Below are 24286 nucleotides of genomic sequence, written 5' to 3' on the forward strand. Positions count from 1 at the left end.
TAGCCTTTAGAACAATAGTTCACTAATGTAAAATATTCCTCCCCCAATCCCAGACTTTATTACCTAATGACTTGAACAACCTAAAAAAAAAAAGGGGGGAAATAAATATTTAAGCTTTGTTTCTTTAACAACCATTTCACTGATGTTGTTTTTGAAAAATATGAAAATAATCCAGTTGCATTCTTTAGCTTGATTACTTACAAATAACTTATCTGTAAATCAAATAAATCTGTCAGTTGTGTAAGTTCAATTTTCCATGTGCTATCTAGAGATAAGCAGGTCTGTAATATTAGATTTCCACTGACATAATTGTGCATGAATTCTGATCTGATTTGGTATTACATGGTGCAAAAGGTGACACATTTTCTCTAATATAGCCCATTCAAAAAGGAAAGAAATTGCCAATGTATGAAATCTGAGGCATCTGATTCAAAGACTGGGGGACTTTGAGGTCAACTCAATGCAAAAGTAACTTGTTCGACTACCCCAGGCACTAAAAGCTGTGACAAGCAAACCTAATACCTCTGGTAGTTACTCAGTTAGACAATCAATAAAAACATTACATTATCAGACTGCCACAGCTGTATGTTAGCCTATCATATTACCTTGTCTGTTCCCAAAATGCTCAAACATGCATTTACTGATCGTTCAGATAACAGATACCACCCCAATGCCTGTGTTGCACCCAGTATTTAATAAGAGAGTGCTGTAAGGAAATTAGTGAGCATTTATATGTTCTTCCATATACTGTAACATGATGAATTCTAATGTTAAAGTTATATAAATGTAGGTGTATATATAGGTAGATCAGGGAAATGGATATCTGTTGTGCACAACTATGGCACCATTATTCTTTAAAGAATTTAGCCTTCAGTTTCATTGGTTTTGACTGTGAATACTGGGAAACTAGGATGTTAAAAATGTTTTGTGTGTATCAGATGTTAAATGGCACCAAAATGACAAACAGAAAATCCATAAAAAATTAGCAATTGAGAACCATACCATCCCCTTTGCCACTGGAGACTGGGCTCCATGGAGTAGGAGAGGGATGGGCCTGGAATTTGGCTGTTCTTGGCAGCACTGTACCCCCTGCAACTCTGTGCTTTAACATGCTTCTCCCCTCCCTTATGTGGAATATACACACCTGGGGGTGAAAGCTGGTTATGTGGGGCAGTGGCTATTGAAACCAACCCTGGAAACATGGCTTCTGAAGAAGGCACAAGGTCTCCAGAATCACAAGTGATGGGTCTGTAGAGGCTGTAGCTTCTGGTGAGGTGGCTGCAGCAAACCACACCTCCTCCTTTGTGAGGAAAACTATAAATGCAGTCTCATTCAGTTTCCTAGGCACTGCACTCTGAAGGGGATGGTAGGGCTCTTACAGATACATCTTGCAATGAAAAGGAAGTACTCTAGAGCTGATTATATGTACTATTTATTTAGGAACTCCATTCACGACAAATTTGCCTCTCTGCCTGCTAACCCATGAAGCTCAGCAGCTCCTGAGGCTGCTCTCTATTGCAGGGAGTTCTGTCCTCATGGAGACAACTGTACAATGCTAAATTTGTCTTTCCAAACCACATTAGTCTCTAGGTCATTTTTCACTTATGTTATTTTGTTTTATTTTGTCAGAATTGTATCTTGTTTAACTGATCTCTCCAACTATTTCTTTGCATATAAAACAGCTAGTAACAGCTATTAGCATTATGTAAAAAATAAATAAATTTATCCTGATACTGCAGAGTCCAAACAGCATATAAAACATATACAAATTGTTAGCACAAAATACAATTTGCACAATATTTGTTCACGTTCTCATATATCTTATTAATGGTTGTTGCTTAAAACACAGCAACATTTGATCAGCTATGCTACCAAGTTTTGTAGTTAGGATTGCAGCTTTTTGTTACATGCCTCTCAGTGAAAGAAAAGCACATCACAGATTCACAAGCTAGATTTTAACTTATGATATGCCATAACCCTTACTGGCATGCCTCACCTGAAAAACTGGAGCGTGACATGCCTTCCATTTCACAGAGAATCATGCTGCTGGGATATGCCAGAATCTGCTCCACTCCATGTGAATTGCAGGTTTCTCTCCCACTTATCTTAATACTGTGTCCATAAAGCACTCACCCCTAGGCTAGCATGTCTCACCCCTAGTTAGAAAGTTCAAAAGGACCCGTGGTGGGTTGCACTAATTTCTTTGAGTGCCTCCTGGTATCTGGGCATGGTGCTACCATTTTCTTCACTCCGTGGGTCTTCTGTGGCTTGGCCCTGTGGCTGAGTCACACAGGCCAAACCCCTTCCCAGGTACAACAAACTCAATTAGAAAACGTTCCATTCCCTTCAGGATCAATTATAACTAAAATGGTCTGGGCTTAATTTCCTTTCCACAATTAACTCAATAGGGGTCTTCCTGACTGCCCTTGGTTGTGGCCAGAAACAGGGCCTGGCTTGGTTCCTTTGTCTCATCCTTCCTTATGCCATTGGCTCCAGCCAGGAACTCTCTTGCTAAGCAGCAAGCAGCTCCTTTTATTTCGGTCTGCTGGGCCTTGATTGGCTGTTCCTGGTTCCCAGCCCTTCTACCTGCTTTAGGACCAGATCTCAATGGTTTCCAAAATGTCTGTTCCCAGAATGCCTATCTAGACAAGCCTGGAGCTCTAATACTCACTGCTCTTTTCTTCTCAGTGAAATATTTCTTGGGGCTGGGTGCAGCAGGTCAGTGGGCCTCCCGCCCCAAAGATCTGGTACCCATCATAGTCTCCCAAAGTTGTGCCTCAGTTTTATAATGTCTCTGATTTGTCATAGAATTAGATAAAAGGTTATTTTATGCTCTGGACCTGTATTTGAAAATCACTTTTTTCTGGGTGCTCAGCTCAGAAGATTCCATCCAAGTTGGATATATCAGGCTGAATCCACCACTGTGCCCAATAAGCTCTGGAAAAGGCTAAGGTGGAGAACCATAAAAGAGCTTAAGTAGAGATTTAGATGTCTGTCTAACTTTATGTCAAAAATGTTCAAACTTTGGTGTTTGTGTGACTTGCCTGCAGCTACACAGGTGGTATGCGGCAGAATCTGGAATAGAACCCAGATCTCCAGGCTCTTATTCCTGTGCTTCAACCTGTACACAGTCTCAGAAGTTTCTATGAGAGTCAGAAATGGCTCTTCCCATTGGTTTCTAAAATGCCATAATGAATGAATGCCCTCTTTATAATTTAGGAGTCAAACAATTATTAGGCCTACATTCACATTAAGGTCCCCAGGACAAGGCAAATAAATATTTCCCTTTTCTTGAGTCACAAAAGGGGTACCAGAGACATATCATTTATACCCCTTTCCCTGAGTAGTTAGTTAAAAAATAAATCCTTCCCTAGACAAAAAGGAATTTAAATCTGCTTAGTTACCATCGGAAATAATATTAAAAAATAAAAAATTTGCAGGGGTAAAATTATGTCACATTTTGTAACAGCTAACAATTTAGAGATGGTCTTCATTTGATGTAATAGCTTATTGAATTATACTTGGATTACTTAATAGATGAAGAATATTACCCATATTGTATTAGTCACAGGTGAAAAAAACTACATATATGGATGAGTGTAATATTCAATATTCAATTCAATAGTTTATTTACCCAAAGTCCCCCAGAGACTATCACACATGCACATGATATCTCTGAATGTTAAACTTTGCATATGGATCCGAGTTATCCATACGTAGTCTGCGGGCCACCTTCTGATCCCAATTCTACTGGTGTAACTCCAGAGTCACCCCAATGACTTCAACAGAGTTACTCCAGAATTATACCGGTATAACTGAGATCAGAATTTGGCTCCCTAGTGACTGACTATCTGAGGAGGCTTTTCTCAGTTGTTGTTCCCACAACGAATATATTGTGTTCGTGAAATATGTCCCAGATTCACTAATACCGGAGGGGGCACCAATACCAGACAGCAGCATGGGTGAGATTTGCCTTTTTGGGAGGTGCTCATGCAAAGCTCCACATGCCTTGCGGTAGTTCTGGGGACCAGGGAGAGAAAGGACCCATGGATTGGGGTGCCAGGGAGGCAAGCTCCAGGATTGTGGTTCAGTGTGGATGCAGTGGCCACAAAACCCCTGCATAGGGGCCGGGGAAGGACATCAGCGGCTATTTCAGCCCATAGGCTGAAGCAGCAGAGGCAAAGGGACCCTGTTTTTGCCATCAGCCCTTCCCCTATGTAGGCAAAACTATATAAAGCCCATTTACTTGCCCAATTTATGGTGATTTTTTAAATATCACCCTAAATGAATAATTGGCATACAGTGAGAAAAAGTTTCACTTTTATTCTAGCCACATACTTATTTCAGATTATTCGATCACATATATTAAATAAGTGTATGTGTCCTAACTAACTTTTCAGAGGACAGCAATAGCCTATACAGCTACAATTTTGATTAAAGGCTCAAATGCATATATTGTTTCTTGTTTAGGTGGTATACATGTACAGAATCCAAGATCAGAATGAAACCATAAGTGTGTCTGAAGATTTTTCCATTCAATTTTTTTTTAAATCCCCTTTCCATCTCCTCCCCCTTTTTTTAACCTGTTTTCCTACAGAACATTTATTTTATAGAAAGTAACTGCCATTTTGACAATTAGAATCTTTTTCTTTTATATCATATCACAGTAATCTCGCCCCGATCTACTCAGGATGCACACATATGCTTCTGAGGCAGGTTACAAAAATATTTGGGCTTGAAAACAAAGTTGGTATCTCCAGGCAGCTATGTTTAAAAGCTTAAAAATATATTTTAACCCAACTATGTTTCATTATAATAGCATGAAGTTATCTTCATACATGATAACATTGACTTAGAACTACAGAGATTTTTCCAAACGAAGTACAAATGGTTAGAGAAAGAAGCTGAAGGTGCAAATGACCTGATTTTAATAAAGCCTTTTAACTAATATAGTTAAAATCCAGAGTTCACATGTTTTTTCCTCTTATAAATCTGAACTATTACTGCTATTTGGGGGTGTGAGCTGCAAAGTGCTCAGCGCCTCCTGCAAAATGCTGAGCTAGATGCACATCACCTCAGCCATTAGTCCCTGTGACTGCCTGGACCTTGTTGAAAGCATAAGAAGCTATATGAAAAGCATGCCTAAAAACTTCTTAAGGCACAGAAAGAAATCTTAACTTCATTACTTAGATGACTAGATTATGCATGTTAACCACTATATTATTACTACATAACACTGTAAGAAGCCATTTTATGGTTTGTTGATAACTTGACTCCAAGTAATTTAACTAACCCTTATTTGCTAAGATACTGTATTAACCACCGAGTCAGAGTTTGAAACAGGGTAAAAAAAAATCAAATCAAACTGTAAATTTGTGGTTGGCACAGGTTTATTGAAAAGTACAGAACATATGGAACGCAGAATGTAGTGTTATCTTTTTGAAACATGAGTATTAAATTTATGACAAACGTCTGAACCAAACAGCAAACTGCAACAGCATTTCAGTTCTTAAAAGCATATTAGTAAGTGATACTATTAAGAAAGCAGTGTCCCACTGTTGAACAGTAGATTGTAACTGATATAACGGTAAGCATACTTGCCATTTTTAAGTATTAATCATATTTCAATTGAAAAGAAATGTTAATGTCATCCAGTTAAAAGAGTGTTAGGCATCACATGACCTTAAATTTTTAATCTTGCCTGTCTGATTATTTGCACTGCAAGGTGAAATAAAAATGTAAAATGGTAAATCTGGAAAAAGACCAAAATAAGGTTTGAGGAAACAAGCAACAACCTAATTACAACTCTACCTTTGCCAACCTTAAATAAAATCCACACAGGTACTAAAGGTCATTATTAATAAAAAGATTTTACAAACTATTATTTTAGCTAATTATAAACATTTGGATAGTTATCAGTCTCAATTTATCACTTGTGTGATTCTGCAATTTATATAGGGATGTCAAAAATAGCACTCCACCACACATCCAATAACCTATTTTAGTGTGTGCCCACACGGACCTCATCAAGTAGCCAATGAGTTGCCCTTTCATTGTGAGTAAGTGACTAATATCTATACTGGCTCTAAAGAAAGACACTTTTCATAATCGCACAACAATCTGCTAAATGAAAACATATGGATAGGCTTAGGCAAAGCCTGCCAGGGGTCTTTATTGAATGGAAAACAGGTGCTTTATTTTTGTGCCATGTAATACCCCATTTACCCCCAAGTTCAAAGGTTACAGGACTAATAGCTGCCTTGTGGTAATCAGGGAAAGCAAAGACAGTGGCCATGGTTAAACATCTGGGACATATTTTACATACTTGCAACATATGCTTCAGGTTCAATTAAAGTGAGGCTTTGGCACATTTATTAATCTTTTTACTTTTATCCTATAAGAGGACCCATTGACCTGACTTTACTATTATACCATATGAGAAAACAGAAGTAATGACAGCTGGAGGTCAATACCTGCCAGTACTGCAAAATGTGCATTTGTTTTCTCACCAAATTTCATTATACACAAAAAACTTTAAGATTAGGAATCTATGAATTTAAAAAAGGAGTATAACACTGTGCTCCTTCAATTCAGACACACCAATATTAAAAATCTTCATCATCATCTTCATCTGCAAACAGTACATGATACAACTTAAAGGAGGAAACTGGCACAAAAAAGAAGCTTTGTTATCTGTTTTATAGTTTAGTGTCTGAAATAAAATGTCCATTCTAAGAATAACTGTGTACACTGTACAGTACAAGCATTTTTTAAAATAAAAAATGTGTCATTTTCTTTTCCGTTCAAGATGTGATTTTCATGATAGCATATTGAATTACAAGAGCTCAAATAAAACTTACATATTAATGAAACAAGACTTTGAATTTATAGAAATCAACCCACATGCCTTTCATATAAGAAACACACTGCTTGTAGGTATTAAATAAAGACTACCACTGAATTCACACAGTAATTTAAGCACTCACCTTCAGTCAACGTTGGTAACTATATCTTTAAGTGTGTTAGAACTCTGGTGTCAGTTTCAGACAGCTAAAACACTAGATTACAATTGATACAGCTCCACAGATTTTGTGTTATTTCTAACCTGTTTGGCATCTACTTTAGCTAGACTGCAAAAGGCTTTTTAAAAAGGGCTACTGCTTGTTTAATAACTCAACCGCCCCTCCCTGCCCCTCAACTAAATGGTAAATAGACTAAGTACAATTATTAAATTACTGTACTTTGTGAACCGATCAGAGTTATTAACATTGCCAGGAATATGTATACTGTACTACTGAGATGAAGCTCTTATAGTTGCTTTAATAAGCAAGCAACAAGCAGGGGGAAATGGCCATAAATGGATGGCAGATCAGTGTTTATCAGAAGAGAAGTGGTGATTCAGAGCTTGCATGTTGAGTTAAAATACAAGCTCTCTACACCTACATGATTGACCTTTGCAATAAATCATGTATTTTATTGCCAGAAGTGTATGCTCATATCATTTAGTGCTAAAAACTAGCACATACATGTTTTGTAAAAAGGAGATTGTTATTACAATGTTTGATTATTCCAAAATGATGTAGCTAATGATTTAAATGATGTACAGAAGAATTTCACATATCTTTCTGTCAATTCTAAAATGTTTGAACTAGCAATAGAATGAGGGAAACACTCTTTTTTATCCTCTCTCAAATCTTGGGTTAGCTAACAGAAAAATAATCATTCAGGGGATTAACTAATCACAGTGAATTTTCTGACATTTCAAATACTTGCTGCCAGCATATGAATTCTTACAGTGGTATATAACTGTACATCTCTACTAGAAACAAAGGTCAAGAACATAAATTAAGATACACTGTTTTTCTCCTCTCTTCAAAAAAAAAAAAAAAAAAAAAAAGAATTCATTGCTTTACTACAACAGAACTAGGGAGAACATTTATGAAGGTCAAAATTGCCTGTATTTAATTCAAAACTGTTTTAAAATAATCTGTATTTTTTCTCTTTCATGTCTGTGGGATTTGCATACCAAAAAATGAGACAACAACAAGGCTGTTTTCACTGCACTTGTCTCTCCATCAAAGCTGTCCTGCCAACACTAGCCATGGCTTCAGTGGTGCAAGGTCATTCTAATTTCCTCCCTCTGGTTTTTCCGCCTCCCCAGGGGACAACCAATCCAAGCAATCCCATAGCTTGGCTCAATAAGATGTGGAAACAAGCTGTTATTTACTGTGGTTGCAATCCTCAACCCAACCAGCAGCCAGAAATTGAACCACATATTCTCAAAAGCTGAAAGATCCACAAAAGTCTCCTAGCTTGCTGGGCCACAATGCCAGCTCCAAATCAAGTAGACGTCTATGAGAATTGTGATTATTTAAATGTCATACAGAGTGCAGAACATATCAGCCATTCTTCTACCAAGTAATTCACTGAAAATTATAGGTGGCAATATCCCATTTTCAACCTGTGTGGAGTTACTATTTTTACACCATTTTTTCCCCTAAAGTACAGCCCTATTTGTAATACCCAAGACAGGACAAATGTTTGTCCTTCAGAAACAGTTGTCACTGCAGTTATCTTCACAAGAGCTATCAAGTTCCAGACAAGCTGAATTATTTTTGTTTCTGGCAGAAAAATATTTGACCCAGCTCTGGACAAAAAAAAAAATAAAATAAAAAAAAAAAGAGGATTTATAGTCCTCTATCCCTTCCTACAACATACAGTAGCATTGTTAGGATGATAAACAGCTCTGTCCAATTTTCTGGACTAAAACACTTCAACTCCTTTTTTAACTGTCTGTAAAAACAGTTTTCAGAGTAGCAGCCGTGTTAGTCTGTATTCGCAAAAAGAAAAGGAGGACTTGTGGCACCTTAGAGACTAACCAATTTATTAGAGCATAAGCTTTCGTGAGCTACAGCTCACTTCCTCAGATGCATATCGTGGAAACTGCAGCAGGCTTTATATATACACAGAGAATATGAAACAATACCTATTCCCACCCCACTGTCCTGCTGGTAATAGCTTATCTAAAGTGATTTCCAGCACAAATCCAGGTTTTCTCACCCTCCACCCCCCCACACAAATTCACTCTCCTGCTGGTGATAGCCCATCCAAAGTGACAACTCTTTACACAATGTGCATGACAATCAAGCTGGGCTATTTCCTGCATAAATCCAGGTTCTCACATCCCCCCCACCCCCATACACACACAAACTCACTCTCCTGCTGGTAATAGCTCATCCAAACTGACCACTCTTCAAGTTAAAATCCAAGTTAAACCAGAACATCTGGGGGGGGGGGGGGTAGGAAAAAACAAGAGGAAACAGGCTACCTTGCATAATGACTTAGCCACTCCAAGTCTCTATTTAAGCCTAAATTAATAGTATCCAATTTGCAAATGAATTCCAATTCATTTTGTTTTGTTAAAACAAAAAAACTTCAAATCCAGACTCCAGCGAGAAACTGCTGAATTGGAATTCATTTGCAAATTGGATACTATTAATTTAGGCTTAAATAGAGACTTGGAGTGGCTAAGTCATTATGCAAGGTAGCCTGTTTCCTCTTGTTTTTTCCTACCCCCCCCCCCCCAGATGTTCTGGTTTAACTTGGATTTTAACTTGAAGAGTGGTCAGTTTGGATGAGCTATTACCAGCAGGAGAGTGAGTTTGTGTGTGTATGGGGGTGGGGGGGATGTGAGAACCTGGATTTATGCAGGAAATAGCCCAGCTTGATTGTCATGCACATTGTGTAAAGAGTTGTCACTTTGGATGGGCTATCACCAGCAGGAGAGTGAATTTGTGTGGGGGGGTGGAGGGTGAGAAAACCTGGATTTGTGCTGGAAATCACTTTAGATAAGCTATTACCAGCAGGACAGTGGGGTGGGAATAGGTATTGTTTCATATTCTCTGTGTATATATAAAGCCTGCTGCAGTTTCCACGATATGCATCTGAGGAAGTGAGCTGTAGCTCACGAAAGCTTATGCTCTAATAAATTGGTTAGTCTCTAAGGTGCCACAAGTCCTCCTTTTCTTTTTGTAAAAACAGTGTCATGTCTAAATTCTCCCATCCCAAGGTACCCAAGTGCTAGGAAAGATAATTACCTTGTCATCTCTGTCATCCTCTTCTTCCTCGTCCTCTAGCATGTCCTCCACTACCTACAGACAGAAACAGTAGTAGTTGTCATGATTTAAAAAGGAAGAGTTTTGTTCTGTCAATAGTAAACCTTTTGTAGATGAAAACTTTATTAACATTTGAAATAAATGCACAGCAGGAAAATGTACAACTAGAAAAACATTGGATCTAGAGATTCCAATTTAAGAAAGTGTTGTAACTTTAATTGACCTACATCAGGGAATAAGACACTGAAAACCTCTACCTTTATAAAATGCTGTCTTGACAATTTAAGTATTTAAAAGGTAATTCAAAATTCACTCCAGTATATTTTTAACTAAGGAATCCTTTTTATCAGCTCTAGTGGTGGCTTTGAAATACGGTACAAGTGCTTACTTTGGATTTACAGCTAACCTGAGAAACATACAGCATTTTGAACTTAATTTAAATTGTTCATCAGGAGGGTTAGGAAGCTTTCAACCCCAAGAATAAATTCATGCTAGCTTGCTCCTTTATGGCAATAGCCCACAGCAGTGACCCAGGGTGCATGCCATATCATCATCAGCACAGCGTTTCCTAATAATGATTTTGTACTATTAGTATATCTAATATACTGCACATGCATCTCTTTCATTATGTGTAACTGTACCACGTGTCAATTTAAATAGATAGTAGACAGGTAGATTGATATGTGAGAGAAAGAGGGAATACCTACCACTTAAGGTTTTATGTGTGCAAGGCACTGTACTCACATTAATTATTAATCTTCATTGTATGGTTGTGAGATAAGTAATTATTATACCCATTTTACACACCAAAAGAGGGAGTGACTTTCCCGAGGCACTTGGAAAGTTAATGGCAGAACCAGACTTAGAACTCAAATTCCTGCCTAATAACCCCATGATCAAGCATTCAAACTATGGGCCAAATTATCTGCTGATGTAAATGGAAATAGAGTTGAACCCCTTTATACCAAAAGATAATTTATCTCTATAGTTGTACATATACAAAAGTCAAGACAGAGCTGTAGATTCAAAAGGGGAAAATTCTTGTCTATTTTACAGTGAGTTATAAATTAAAATCATAGCATACATCATTACAGAAGACAAAGTTAAACCATAATTCTATATTACAAAGTATAAATGACAAAAGAGGATGTCACATTAGAAACTTACTTAAGGAACATATTCGTTGCTATACAGGAGGACACAGAGACTCCCATCAACCCTAAAGGAAACTACATAGATGATCATAATGGTCCCTTCTGGCCTAAATATCTATGAATCTATGAATATGTTCGCTCACCAGAATTTCAGTTGCTACAGTATATTGAAGTAAGATTGCAATTTCGGCCTGTGGTACTGCAGAGGCGCAAAGCAGCCTCTAACACAGACTAAAAGCTAGCCCTTAATTTGTATGTCAAGTATATAAAGCATATTAAAACCAGGAAGTGATGTAAACTGTTGTCCAAGATATGAAATTTACAAGAGGATTCTATATTTTTTGTCAATAAATTACCACTAAAAATAATAATTTAGAGACAAATAAGTAAGTTCCTGCCCTAAGAATTTAATAATGTAAAGACCAGATTGTGACCATATCCTGCGTGGGTATAGAAGGTGAAGAGAAGGGACAAGAAGTCTTCTACCCTTTCAGCTCCCCATGCAGGGGAAGAACAAAACTGAAATCTCACACATCTGCACACACCTCTAGCAGTGAGTAAGCTGGCCATGAAAGGGAACACACTCTGCATGGGTGTAGCAGTGCGTGAGCTTCCCCTTTATATCAAGGATCTCTGATAGCAAGCATGCCCAAAGGAGGCATAGTGCCTATTGGAGATTCCAACTGCAGCCATACATAGCCACCCCACCCCCCATTCAATGCCTTAAAGCACAAGAACGCTCTGAATTTGTCACACGTGCCATTTTAAATAATATGTTTAGACTATTTCTTTTTGATTCTTAGTCCAAAGAGCCAACAATAATTGAGTGGATAAGCTATTTATGGCTTATTGTGAACAGTGATCCTGCATTAGTGCAGGGGGATGTGCTAGACGACCTACGCACTTCTTTCTTTTCCAGTTGTCTACAATATAAATACTAATGTATCTGCAAGATATCCTATACAGAGACCTAAAAGTACATTAGTCCGAGTTCTGAGACAGGCTATATTAAGTCCTTGACCAGTACCAAAACAAACACTACTAATCCAAAGGATAAGTGATTGATCCAGTGACTGATATCTTATGAACTGCCAGAGTAGAAATGAATGTTGTATGACACTGGATGGCTGAGATCCACAGCCTCCCCATGATATGCGGTATTCATTTTTAGATATTGTAGATAACAAAAAAATGGACCATTGACGCATATCATTCTGGCCTGATCTGAGTGACCTCTATCTTGTGAAGCTCTGGACCTAGAAACAATGTTTTATGCCACTAGAAGCAGTAGGGAATCCAAGTTTTCAGATGATATAAAGTATTAAATTAACTCTAGTGGTTTGTGAGATATTACTACAAAACAATAAATAAACTCACACAGTGCTTTCTAGCCATAGATCTCAAATCACTTAACAAAGGAAGGTAAGTATCATTATCCTGATAGGGAAACTGAGGTATAAAGAGGTCAAACAACTTACCCTAGGTCATACTACAAGTCCAGGTAGCTAGAGTATCAGGCCAGAAATGAAAGCGTGGGCACCGAGGGATTGCATTTATATAAATATAAATATAATATGTATGAAAATTTCATTTAAAATGTAAAGTTGAGATACAAGCTAACAAAAGTAAGGAAATTAACTTGCATTGTTGGGGAAAAGCCATCAAAAGCCCTACCCTGGGGGGAAGAAAAAACAAACAAACAAAAAAGCCGCTAAGGACAAAGTGTCAGCCTCAACTCTGAATTGTTAGCTATTTACTGGTTCTTACTGTAACTTTAAACATTATTTAATATATGGAGGGATTTTTGTGGGGCTGGAGAGGTCCGCACTGTAACAGATAGATCTTTCAGCATTATCTCAAGTTACAGCCGCCTCCGTAGAGTTGCTCTATGGGCTACAGTCTTGCATACTGTGGCCCTGCTCCTGGCACAACCCATACACCAGGGCTTGATAGAAAGTGTGCAAGAGGCAGTCTTTCTTCAGAATCCTCCTCTGGGCAGTTATGGGGCTTTCAGGGCCCCTTTACACTGTGGCTCTTTGACACAGCACAAAGGAGGTTGAGCTGGGGGTGAGAATCTCACTTTTCCTTTTTCAGTCATTGGTCTCGTAAGTTTAGCTTCTGTGGCTCGCTATGCAGGCACTGACCACAGTGGCCCCGAACAGGCAGGTGTGAAGAACAGTCCCTTAGGAATGATGTGTGACCATTTCAGTTGCATCCCCCTATCCTCCCACATCCCCACCATGGGGCTTGGTGTGGAGGGCCTTGCCTGGGATCTCTACACGTAGGTGAATTTCACCCCTAAGAGCTAAATTCTGAAAAATGGAGCTAAGCCACTCCCCTGTTACACTTACTTTTTCCCTTAGGGATTAGCTACCTGCAAAGCTCCACCGGTGTAACTAAAAATAGGATATATATATTCAGTTTAATTAAACCAGGACCCAGGGTTGCATGGAGACATTTATTTGAACTGTAAACCTCTACAAATCAGGGTTTACAATGGAAATGCTGACACCACCTTAGCTGTCTCATTGCAAATAATGACACTCTGTTTAGATCACAAACAGTCTTATTCTAAATAAACAGGATAATATTTCACACCTGTATTGTGATTTTCATCCAAGGATCTAAAAGAGCATTACAAACATTAATAAACTAAGCCTCACAACACTGCTATGACCTATAGAGTATTATTATTATTTTAATAGTTGAGAAGTTTGACTTGTCCAAAGTCATACAAGAAGTCTGTGACAGCCAAAAATCAAACCCAGATCTCCAGTTCCCAACTCCTGTTGTTTAGCCAGAAGATTATTTCCTCTCCCCCCCGCCATGGTATTCCATCCTATTTTCTCGTTCTGTGTTAGTCACATCATCAATTAAACTAAGCTTTAGGAGTGTCAGATTGTCTGGAAATGAAAAATGATTTAACTCAGTTATTGTATCAAAATAAAATGTAATAGAAGTACGGTACTTCCATCTCTGGCCAGCATATATTATTCTTTATGGCATATGAAACATTGACCCATGTTTTCACTCATCATGAAACTTTGAAAGAAGAGTTAGAAAAAAAAAGTGCAGAGTGAAAGCACATCACTAGAATGATACAGTGAATCAGAAGAAATTCAGATCCTCAGGTTTAAGACTGGTTGCTACCCAAAATTGAAACAATGAAAACAGAATCCTTATAACCACGTGATATATAAAAAATCTGCAAGCTGAAGTCTTTTTTTAAAATAAACTTCAGAAAAACCTATTTACACAGACATGTAAAGCCAGGATTTATAAGATCATTACAGCAAATGCAAATTCAACAGATTCCAGCTTTTGAGTTTAACGCCTACCTAGGATCAAACCAAGAGTAAGAAAAAGGATTTTTTTTCTTTGACTCTAGCTTGCTGCTTTTCAAATAAACCTTATATGTGCTACTTTGGTCTTCAGCAACACAATACAGTAATCCAGACATCTAACACAATATCATGCTTTTTCAATGAGAAAAATTATTAAAGGGAAAAATTATATTAAGGGGAAAAACATATCAGTTATTTTACAAAAAGTTTTAAGAAAAAAATCTTAGATCAGCCCTAGAATACTCACTCTAAATTATGCTTTCCGATACCTTGCTTGAAATCAAGGTAGTATTAATCAAACAAAGGAAGGGCACTGGGGAAATCAGAAAGATCTAATGCAAGCAGTTAAAAGTGACATGACCTTCTGTAATGTCACTTGTCACAGCCTTATATGCCACACACTGGTAGAAGGTCTTGAAAGAACCTGATTCTTGGTACTGTTCCTCGAATGTAAGGCTAAGACAGATGACATTTTAAAAAACACACGTAGACAGCCTCAAATATGGAATATTTGGCCAATATTATGGCCAAACAGTAAGCAGATGATATTAAAATGTTGCAAAACAAGCCCTTCCTGTACTAAATAGTTTTGAAAAGTAAATATTGTACAGAAAAAGCACCCAATAATTTGTATATGATAGGGGATCACTCTTGCCTCATTTCCCCATTCCCAATGTAACAGAATTCTGTCTGCAAATGCTGCATAATTCACACTGTGTTGCTGTAGCACTTCTAACAGAAGCCACTTTATCCAGTAAGTTATCTTAGTTACATTCAGAAATATGTAGAAAAACCTTCACTACCCTCTTCATGCTTTGCAAGAGAAGAAAATTGGACTAGCATATACTCTTAGAATTTAGTTTGCAATTAATTACTTTTTAGTTACTCCTCTTCTAGAGTTTAAAAAAATCTAACTCTTTATTAATAATTCATTAAAAGATGGGATTTGGGAGTAGTGGGGACTGTTCAATGTAACATCTAATAGCAACATCAATAAAATAGTAGTACAGTCAGATTCTTGTTATTTACAACCATCTTAGGCCAGGATAAGAGTGAAGAATAACTCAATCCCAAAGATCCTTAAAAATATCTACTGAAATTAAAAATTTCCACACAAAGGAAGTATATTAACTGTGTATATAATGTTAGCAAAATTGTCTCTTACTTTAGAACACTGCTGCAGTTTCTAGAAGAAAAGTTACTACATAATCACAGCAAAGGCACAGTAATTAAGTACATTCATCTACTACCAACTTTTCTATAGCTATTCCAATGGAAACAACTGTGTGGTTAAAGGGGTATTTTGATACATTTCCAAGTGAGTAATACCACAGTACTCTTTTTCTCTAATACGCAATGTAAGAGAATTCAAAATGAAGAAGAACCATAGTCATCCAGATGTGTTTAATGACTGAAATCTTACTATAATTTAAAGGCCAAATCCTGTGAAGTGCTCAGCAATTCCTAAAAAAGAGTAGGGAGGTGCCATGAACTGGTAGTTCAAGTGTTCAGCACTTCTCCTGCGTTGCTCAGCACCTCAATGGATTGGGCTTTAAAACAATAAATTGTTTCAAATGAAAAACATGTTATATTCTATTTTATTTTGTTAAAATGTCCAAATGTCTGCAGACACTAAGATTTTGATATAACCTATCACAAATCAGGAGCCTGCTCCTGCTTCCATTGAACTAAAAGAAAATAGGATTGGGTCCCAAATGAACATTTCCGCCCTAGAGTTGGTTAGCTGTATTCTTCAGCACAGTCTGGAGTTCATTTAGATCATTTTGTCTCCATGTAAACTAACTACAACATGTGTTGGTGTGTCAGTGGATTTACAACACTTCTGTGTAAATGTAATATAAAATTATTGAATGTGTATGGATTGAGAAGGATTCCCAAAACTGCTCAGGCTATTTCAAGCATCTTCAAAGAACCTGAGGTCAAACTGAAAACTTTCATAGTCAATAAGCTTGTTATTACTGTGTTTATGTGGTCTTAGTCACAAAAGGACATCTGCTTTTCTCACAGGGCTGTTGAGGAGGAACTTTTCAAAAGACCTAGCTTAATTAAAATATCCATCTATTTTACATCATATTTATAAAGACAGTAAAACTCACTAACAGATTTTAATTTAACAATGTAGTGTATCTGAAATACAACTGAACTTATGGTAGGTAGCTCCTGAGCTTGATTCACACAATTAAAGATTTGACCTTGAAGTGTTTCATCTGCAGGAGTCATCAAGATAACTGAACTACTAGATGTAATAATAATTAGTGTGATAAGCTTGCCAGTGAGGCTGAATATATTGCAGTACAAAAGAGGAGACTAAAAAGAAAAGCATTAGTATTTTACTGCTAAAAGATTTCCTGATTTATACAGATACAATTATTTATTCTTACAGAATACATTTCCTTGGCTCATTCTGGGAAGTGCTCATGATGTAATTTAGTCTGATTCTTAATAGGAAATGTGACTTTAATGTGGCTATCAGATGCCTTTTGAAGCATGCCACAGATTACGTACAATCCTTTAACATCAACAAAAGAATTTTTATTTGCAGTATAATAAGTTACTCTGTAATATACTTTATTACACAATAACATGTAACTTTTTGCTTGATGTTAGCTTAATATGTACCCAATATTTACTTGTTAATGTGTTAAGACTAAACAATTTTCATATAAAATATGGCATCAGTAGAAGAGTTTTTCAATGCATTTCTTTAAATATTTGGATCTCAATGCTTTCAGGAATTCTAGCTGATATTTACACAAAGCACTGTGAACAGAATACTAGGTTTTTGTTTGAAGTATGTCTCCATCTAAAGGCTTCAGAATGTACTATATTTTCTTGTAGACAAAATCTGATCTGTCTGGCTTTATGACATTTTTTAAACCAGTGAAGCAGAAAAAAATATTCTAATTTGGCTAAATATAAATTGTTATATTGTTGTATAAATTATTTATTGGGTTACTACACAAACTTTTAAACAATAACATTTTAAAATATTTTGTCACCGAGGTGTTTAAATAAAACATTGACAATAAAGTAGTTTATTATATTTCTTGTCAACAGAATTAAAATGTAATTGTTTGTCTTAAATTTGATCATTAACTTTTCAGTTAGCGCTAGGATTCTAGGAGGACAAAACACCACTCAGCTACATATACATATATACATACACCACAACATATATATTTGTTTAAACAACATTAAGTTTGTGAGTGGTGCCAAAAGTTGGGATACTTAAAGTTGGGGCAGCATTTTTGTCTGGTTACATATATGGAATTGTATATCCGTATTATACATATGCCACTGTAACATTAGCCCAGCTGATTATGACAACTCTTTTTAGGTAATTATATATTTGGAGAAACATGCTAATTTTGGAAAACAACTTGAAAATTACTGAGATCTAGTCTGAATTAACATCCATATGTTTAAAAATAACCTCATAAATGTGATTTTTTACTCCAACACTAAATTGTTCTTAGTTTAAAGAATATTGACCAAGACATTTTGGAGCTGCTACAGTATTATGTCAATCCAGTAGTTACAGAAGTCTGGACAAAAATGGAAAAAAATCATTAAGAATTTTTGCATAAAAAATGCCTATGCATTTTCCATACAATAGTGTAAGGCTTAAGCGGGGAAAGGGTTTGCAAAATTTCACTTTAAAAATTACTGTTTTGAGGGAAAAAGTGTAAAAATCTTTCCAAAATGAACATTTTTGGGATTTGTTTCCCTTTCTGTAAGCAAAAGCAACTGAAAGTAAGCTAGGGTTGGAGAAGATTTTTTTAAAAGTGCGACTGGGCTGAGACCTTGTATGCCCTGTTAGTGAGTTTCTATGGCAGAGATACAATATAAAACCCTGAAGGCAGAGAATTATAATGGAAGCTTAGACAGCCTCCTTAACTATAGTGGCGTGAATAGCCAACTTTAATAATGCATTCCTTTTCATTGTAAAAGAGAAATGCGGCATAGCCAACCTAATGTTTTCTTTACGTAGGGTACTGTGTGATTGCTAAATTAGTGCATAATGTATTTGTAATATTTATAGTACCAACATTTAGTTAAATAACGTTTATGTAAGATTTATGTTGATTTTTTCATTTCTCATTTAATGGCAGATTATGAAGAGTCTGTTTCATAAAGATAATTCTCCATTTAAATTCATCAGGCCATTAAATATTAAAATTATGTTTCTGATGCAATCTAGAACAAATTTGTCCAGCTTCAGTGATTATTTGCATTCATAAAAATTAGGCTTGATTAATAAAATTTAAATGCTTGATTAAGCTGACATTTTCATGTTTCAGTTGTGATTTATTAAAAGGAGCCCCTGTTCTCTGGTCTGGTAAGATAGTTTACTTTTCTTCTTTACTATAGATGTAGTATTTAAGGAATAAACACTTAACTCCATAAAAAGAGGAATGGTTCTCAGCAGATTGCTGCCTTTGGTCTCTATGTTCTGACAGAGCCCAAAGTGAGTATATAGTTTATGACCAATCTATAAAGGCTTTTTTTAGCCAATCACTGTGAAGTTGAGAGCATAAGATAAGAACAGGTTGTATTTTTGTAGAAGTCAGCAACCAAGGAGAAGTTATAGAAGACTAATTTTGTGAGGTAATCTTTGTGCACTTTCCTGCACTGCTGAAAGAGTTTTGAATGCCATGTGTCTCAAGCAGAACCAATGTCAGGATTAGAGTTGAAGCCCATTTTACTGTATACAGGAGAACTAGAGCATCTTATAGTGAGATAGCAAGCTATTGTTTGGTGAATATGCTACACAACTGTTGCTGTGCAATCCTAAACAGTATTGTACAGTGAAAGCAATTGTGTATTTCCCTTACCTTTATGGGATCACAAAACAAAAGTAGTTCATATGTATGTATTTATATGTGAACCTGAGGATTTTTATTCTTTGGCTACCACTACCATTTATGCTTTTTTAAATAAAAGGCAGCTTTTCCTAATGAACTAATGAAATCTCAAGTGCTAATCCCAGAACTATCAGCAACTCTCTCTGATACCTGGGGCAAACAACATAACTCCAGTGTTTCTCCATCTATTAATAGGGACAATACTATTTATCATCTTCATAGGTTTGTTGTCAGAATTAAATTAGGTAATGTTTGTAACGCACAATGAAGATGAAAAACACTAGATATCTTGCCGGTTTGCCAATGCAGTAAAAATATCAGGTCTTTCCCTCTCTCTTTATTCTCCAAGTCATTGCGAGAGCCAGAAATAGAACCCAGATCTTCTGATTTCCAGGACATTCTCTATCCAATAAACCACATTGCTTCACTAATCAGTTATTTTTTTCATTGTGTAGTAATTTAGAAGACAGAAATATTCTTGATACTTTGTGAAATTTCCATAGGATACCTGTTAGTGAACTCAGCTAAGACCATCATGTAAAGATTTGTGATGGACCTTGATAGCCATCTGACAAGTCTGCAGTTCTTAGTGAAAGAGAAGAATTTTGGCGGAGTCAGCACTGCTTTTAATTTCAGTAACTAAAAAAATGTTAGACTATAGTTTTTATAAGCTTTCAACAGGGCTACACACACACACACACACACACACAGAGAAAGAGTTTTCAAAAGATTTGTTTGTCATTTCCTAACCAGTAAAATTACCAAACATACACACCAGCTTTGAGGACAGAGCATGCTCTAATGCATTTTTAAAATTAGTTTCAACAAAAAGTAGAAATATTTATTGAACAGCTGGAAAAAAAGTTCAATCATGGCTAGGAAGAACTGTCCATCAAGCATCATAAACTGAAATATTTTTGAAAGGACGTTGTATTTAAGTAGAGAAATTCAGTTTCTGAAACAAACTCAGTTTTAAAATCTTGTCTTAGTATATGTTAAAAAAACAAGTTCAAGTATGTGCTTAAAAAAGTAAGTACTTACTGTATCATGTTGCGTGTTATCTTTCCCTGATAGTACCAAGAAATAGTTCCATGCCAAGAGTAACAACAAAGCAAGCGGAATCATGTAGAGCTCAAAGTTCCAAACCACAAAAAGAAAAAGCTAAAAGAAAGAGAGATAAATGATTAAACTCTGAATTTATTCAAAGTAAGGAGTAGTACATTACACAAATCTAAACAAAACACCACCCTCTCTCTGAGCAGAGACCAGGAATGATTGGTTAATGTGGCTGAATGAGCAACTGAAACCGCAAGTTTGAAAGCTGCTACACCTCTGAAAATCAGCAGTGACATGACAAACTTGATATAAACACCAAACTAAATATATACAAAAGAAAATATAAATCATTCCAAAAATGTGAAATCATTTGAACAAACAGCAATAACAATGTTTTATGCATCAGAAATACTTTAATAAAGATTTTAACTTAAAAAAAAAAAAAACCAATCCCAGGGTTTATTAAGAGAGAGTCTTCTTGGGGCACAGCTTTCAGCTAAAAATACTAAAGAAAAGGTGAACAAGATGACACTTGTACATACATTTGTTAAGATTTTTCTCTTCTCGTAATAGACTTCCAGCTCTCACAACTAACATTTTAAAAACTCTAGAATTAAACAATTTAAAATTACTTGCTTGGTTTTCCTCTCATGTGACAAAAATGATAGCTGAAAATACTATGGTAAATGATACTTTTGCTGAACTTGCTCCCAGTCTTCAGCATCATGTATTGGTAACACTACATGCTTTTCTTCCAAATACTATATTCAAGCCTTACACTTCCTAACATTTCTTCTGCTTTCTGAAATTAATCAAGTGCAGTGTTCCAGAACTATGGCAAACCCAAACCAAAACATAGCTACTAGAGCAGAGGTTCTAAAACGTCATTGCACCGTGACCCCCTTTCAACAACAACAATTACTACATGACCCCAGGAGGGGGAACCGAAGCTTGAGCCTGCTCGAGCCCCACCCCTCAGGAGGGAGGAGAAGGGAAGACAAAGCCCCACCTGAGGCTGCCCAAGTCCCCCTGCCCCTTGCAAGTGGGCCAAAGTTGAAACCCAAGGGCTTCACCCTCAGGCAGGAGGCCTGTAACTTGATTCCCACCACCCAGGGCTGAAGCCCTCTGGCTTCAGCTTTGGTCCCAGGCAGTGGGGCTTGGGCTTCAGCCCTGGACCCCTGCAAATCTAATGCCAGCCCTGGTGACCCCCATTAAAATCAAGTCACGAACCACTTTGGGGTCCTGACCCACAGTTTGAGAACTGCTGTACTATAGTCAAACTAAAAAATGGCTCCTTTTGCTCATTCCTATACTTTCGGTACATTTTGGTTTGATCGAAAACTAAAAAGGGATTTTAATAATCCCTTAAAATTGAGGATTATGTTTAATAGAGCCAAAACATAACATCGGATCATAAAAGACTAATGCAAATACCAGTGTAAAAACCTACATTTTAAGAAATCCACAGTACCAGATCAACTAACTTGCCTTCTTCCTTCCTACGGCCACCAAATGGGCTGTATATGAATGTCTTGGGAGATTGCAGAACAAGCTTGATAGCTATTGAAATTTTTGCAACAGAAAGGTGTTATGTGATATCAGACAATTAAGGGGGTACTGGCACTTCTGATACTCATTACTGCATTTGGGAAATCTATATGTTGTTCAGGTTATTTAGTTTAAAAGGAAACCCATTAGCAGTAGTGTTGAGTAAGAAACAAGTTTTAAGAGAATTCCAGAGATCTGTAAGAATTACTTATGAGAGAATTCTTCTAAGGGTTTACTAATATACATTTTGAGAGGAATATTTACAGGAATATGATTTAGCAAGATCAACTCAAGTCAGCTTAAAACAGTAATCTCCAGCTCAGAAAAGAAACTCACCTCTATTCGCTCAGAAAAAGGCTTGAGTGAATAGGTAAGAATATAAGAGCGGCCATACTGGGTCAGACCAAAGGTCCATCTAGCCCAGTATTCTGTCTTCCAACAGTGGCCAATGCCAGATGCCCCAGAGGGAATGAACAGAACAGGTAATCATCAAGTGATCCATCCCATTGCCCATTCGCATTTTCTGGCAAACAGAGGCTAGGGACACCATCCCTTCCCATCCTGGATACTAGCCATTGATCAACCTATCCTCCATGAACTTATCTAGTTCTTCTTTGACCCCTGTTATAGCCTTGGCCTTCACAACATCCTTGGCAAGGAGTTCCACAGGTTGACTGTGCATTGTGTGAAAAAATACTTCCTTTGGTTTGTTTTAAACCTGCTGCTTATTAATTTCATTTGGTGACATCCAATTCTTGTGTTATGAGGAGTACACAACACTTCCTTATTTACTTTCTCCACACCAGTCATGATTTTATAGACCTCTATCATACCCCCCTTAGTCCTCTCTTTTCCAAATTGAAAAGTCCCAGTCTTATTAATCTCTCCTCATATGGAAGCCATTCCATAGCTCTAATCATTTTTGTAGACTTCGATGGGAGCTCTGGAAGTAAACTCTGCCAGACCAGGGAAAACAAATTCCAGAGACTGACTGTTGTGAACTGCCCCTGCCTGCAGATCTCCCTAGCCTTAATTTTAAATCTGGTGTTCAGTAAATGGAGAGAAGTAATTTCTAAAGAAAGACCCAACCACATATGGCTTTGTAGAAAAACACCCTGAAACAATTTGGTGACCAGTGCCGTCTATGGAATACAGGCATAACGTGCTCCTGGTCTTCAAGGGTAGTCCCAAGTAGAGTTCACTGTAATAATGCACTCTGGTCAGAAGACAGAAATAGTTAACTATGGCAAAGCCCACATCCGGAGAGAAAGGGTGTAAGCTCCTAATTTGATGCAAATGAAAGAAAGCATTACTGGTTACTGCTGCAAGCTCTGAACTGAAGCATAAAAACAAAGGACTCTTAGGCTGGAAACCTTTAACAATATGCAGACATTTCCAATGAATACAAAGAGTAGATATACACTGCCATCTTGTTTAGATGATTTTCCTGACCCACCAGCATTATTTCCATCTTGTCTGGGATGAGCTTCAACCATTTTCTCATTAAAACACCTGTCTCAGTCAGGCACTAGTAAAGCAAGGACACCACATTTGCTATGAAAATGAAATGAATAGCTATGGGAAAACAGCATAGTGATAGGACTGCTGCTCAAACCACTTCACTAGCTCCAACCCCATCCCCCCATTAGAAAAATGCACAATAAACAAGACATGTAACAAACTAGAAACTCCCAATGTTAGAAAGAGACTTTAACATACATGATCAACCCCCAAAACTACCTGCGGCATAATGAAGAAAAAAAATCTAGGGGGATTTTTCAGTTCCCACAGACAAAGCATCTTACAACTATTTTAAAAAGAAAAAGTTATGTGTGAGAATCTGTTCCTTTAATTTCATTTCACCCATGAAAGGGAAGGGAAACTACATATTCCTCCATTAAACAAGTATAGATAATATAAGAAAAGAAACAAGTGGCAAAGAAAAGGAAGAAGGATGAAAGGTCGCTGGGCCCTACCCATACCCGTAAAACATCAAATTGAACATGGACTATATCTGCTATGATCTCTTTTAAAGAAATAATGGGTCCTCTCAAGCTTAAAAGAAAAAGAAAAAAAAGGATCTTCATTACTAACGAAACAAGCTAACTATTTTAAGGGAGGAGTGGGTGTCCCAAAGGTTACAGTTTAATATAGCTGCCATTTCCTACATAGGAGACTACACA

At 37.0% G+C, this 24286-nt stretch overlaps 1 protein-coding gene across 1 annotated transcript in view; it reads right to left on the minus strand.

Moving 5' to 3' along the window:
• Positions 1-24286, minus strand: part of MCTP1 (multiple C2 and transmembrane domain containing 1) — a gene marked incomplete at its 5' end in the record, with an annotated part of 448993 nt that overhangs the window by 58198 nt on the left and 366509 nt on the right. Inside the window, 2 exons of the mRNA XM_084628516.1 lie at positions 10098-10151; positions 20541-20660. Of these exons, the coding sequence (XP_084484642.1) occupies positions 10098-10151; positions 20541-20660 (174 nt within the window). The remainder of the gene's footprint in view (positions 1-10097; positions 10152-20540; positions 20661-24286) is intronic.

This window comes from Lepidochelys olivacea (assembly GCF_965140295.1).
Source record: "Lepidochelys olivacea isolate rLepOli2 genome assembly, chromosome: 5".
NCBI lineage: Eukaryota > Metazoa > Chordata > Testudines > Cheloniidae > Lepidochelys > Lepidochelys olivacea.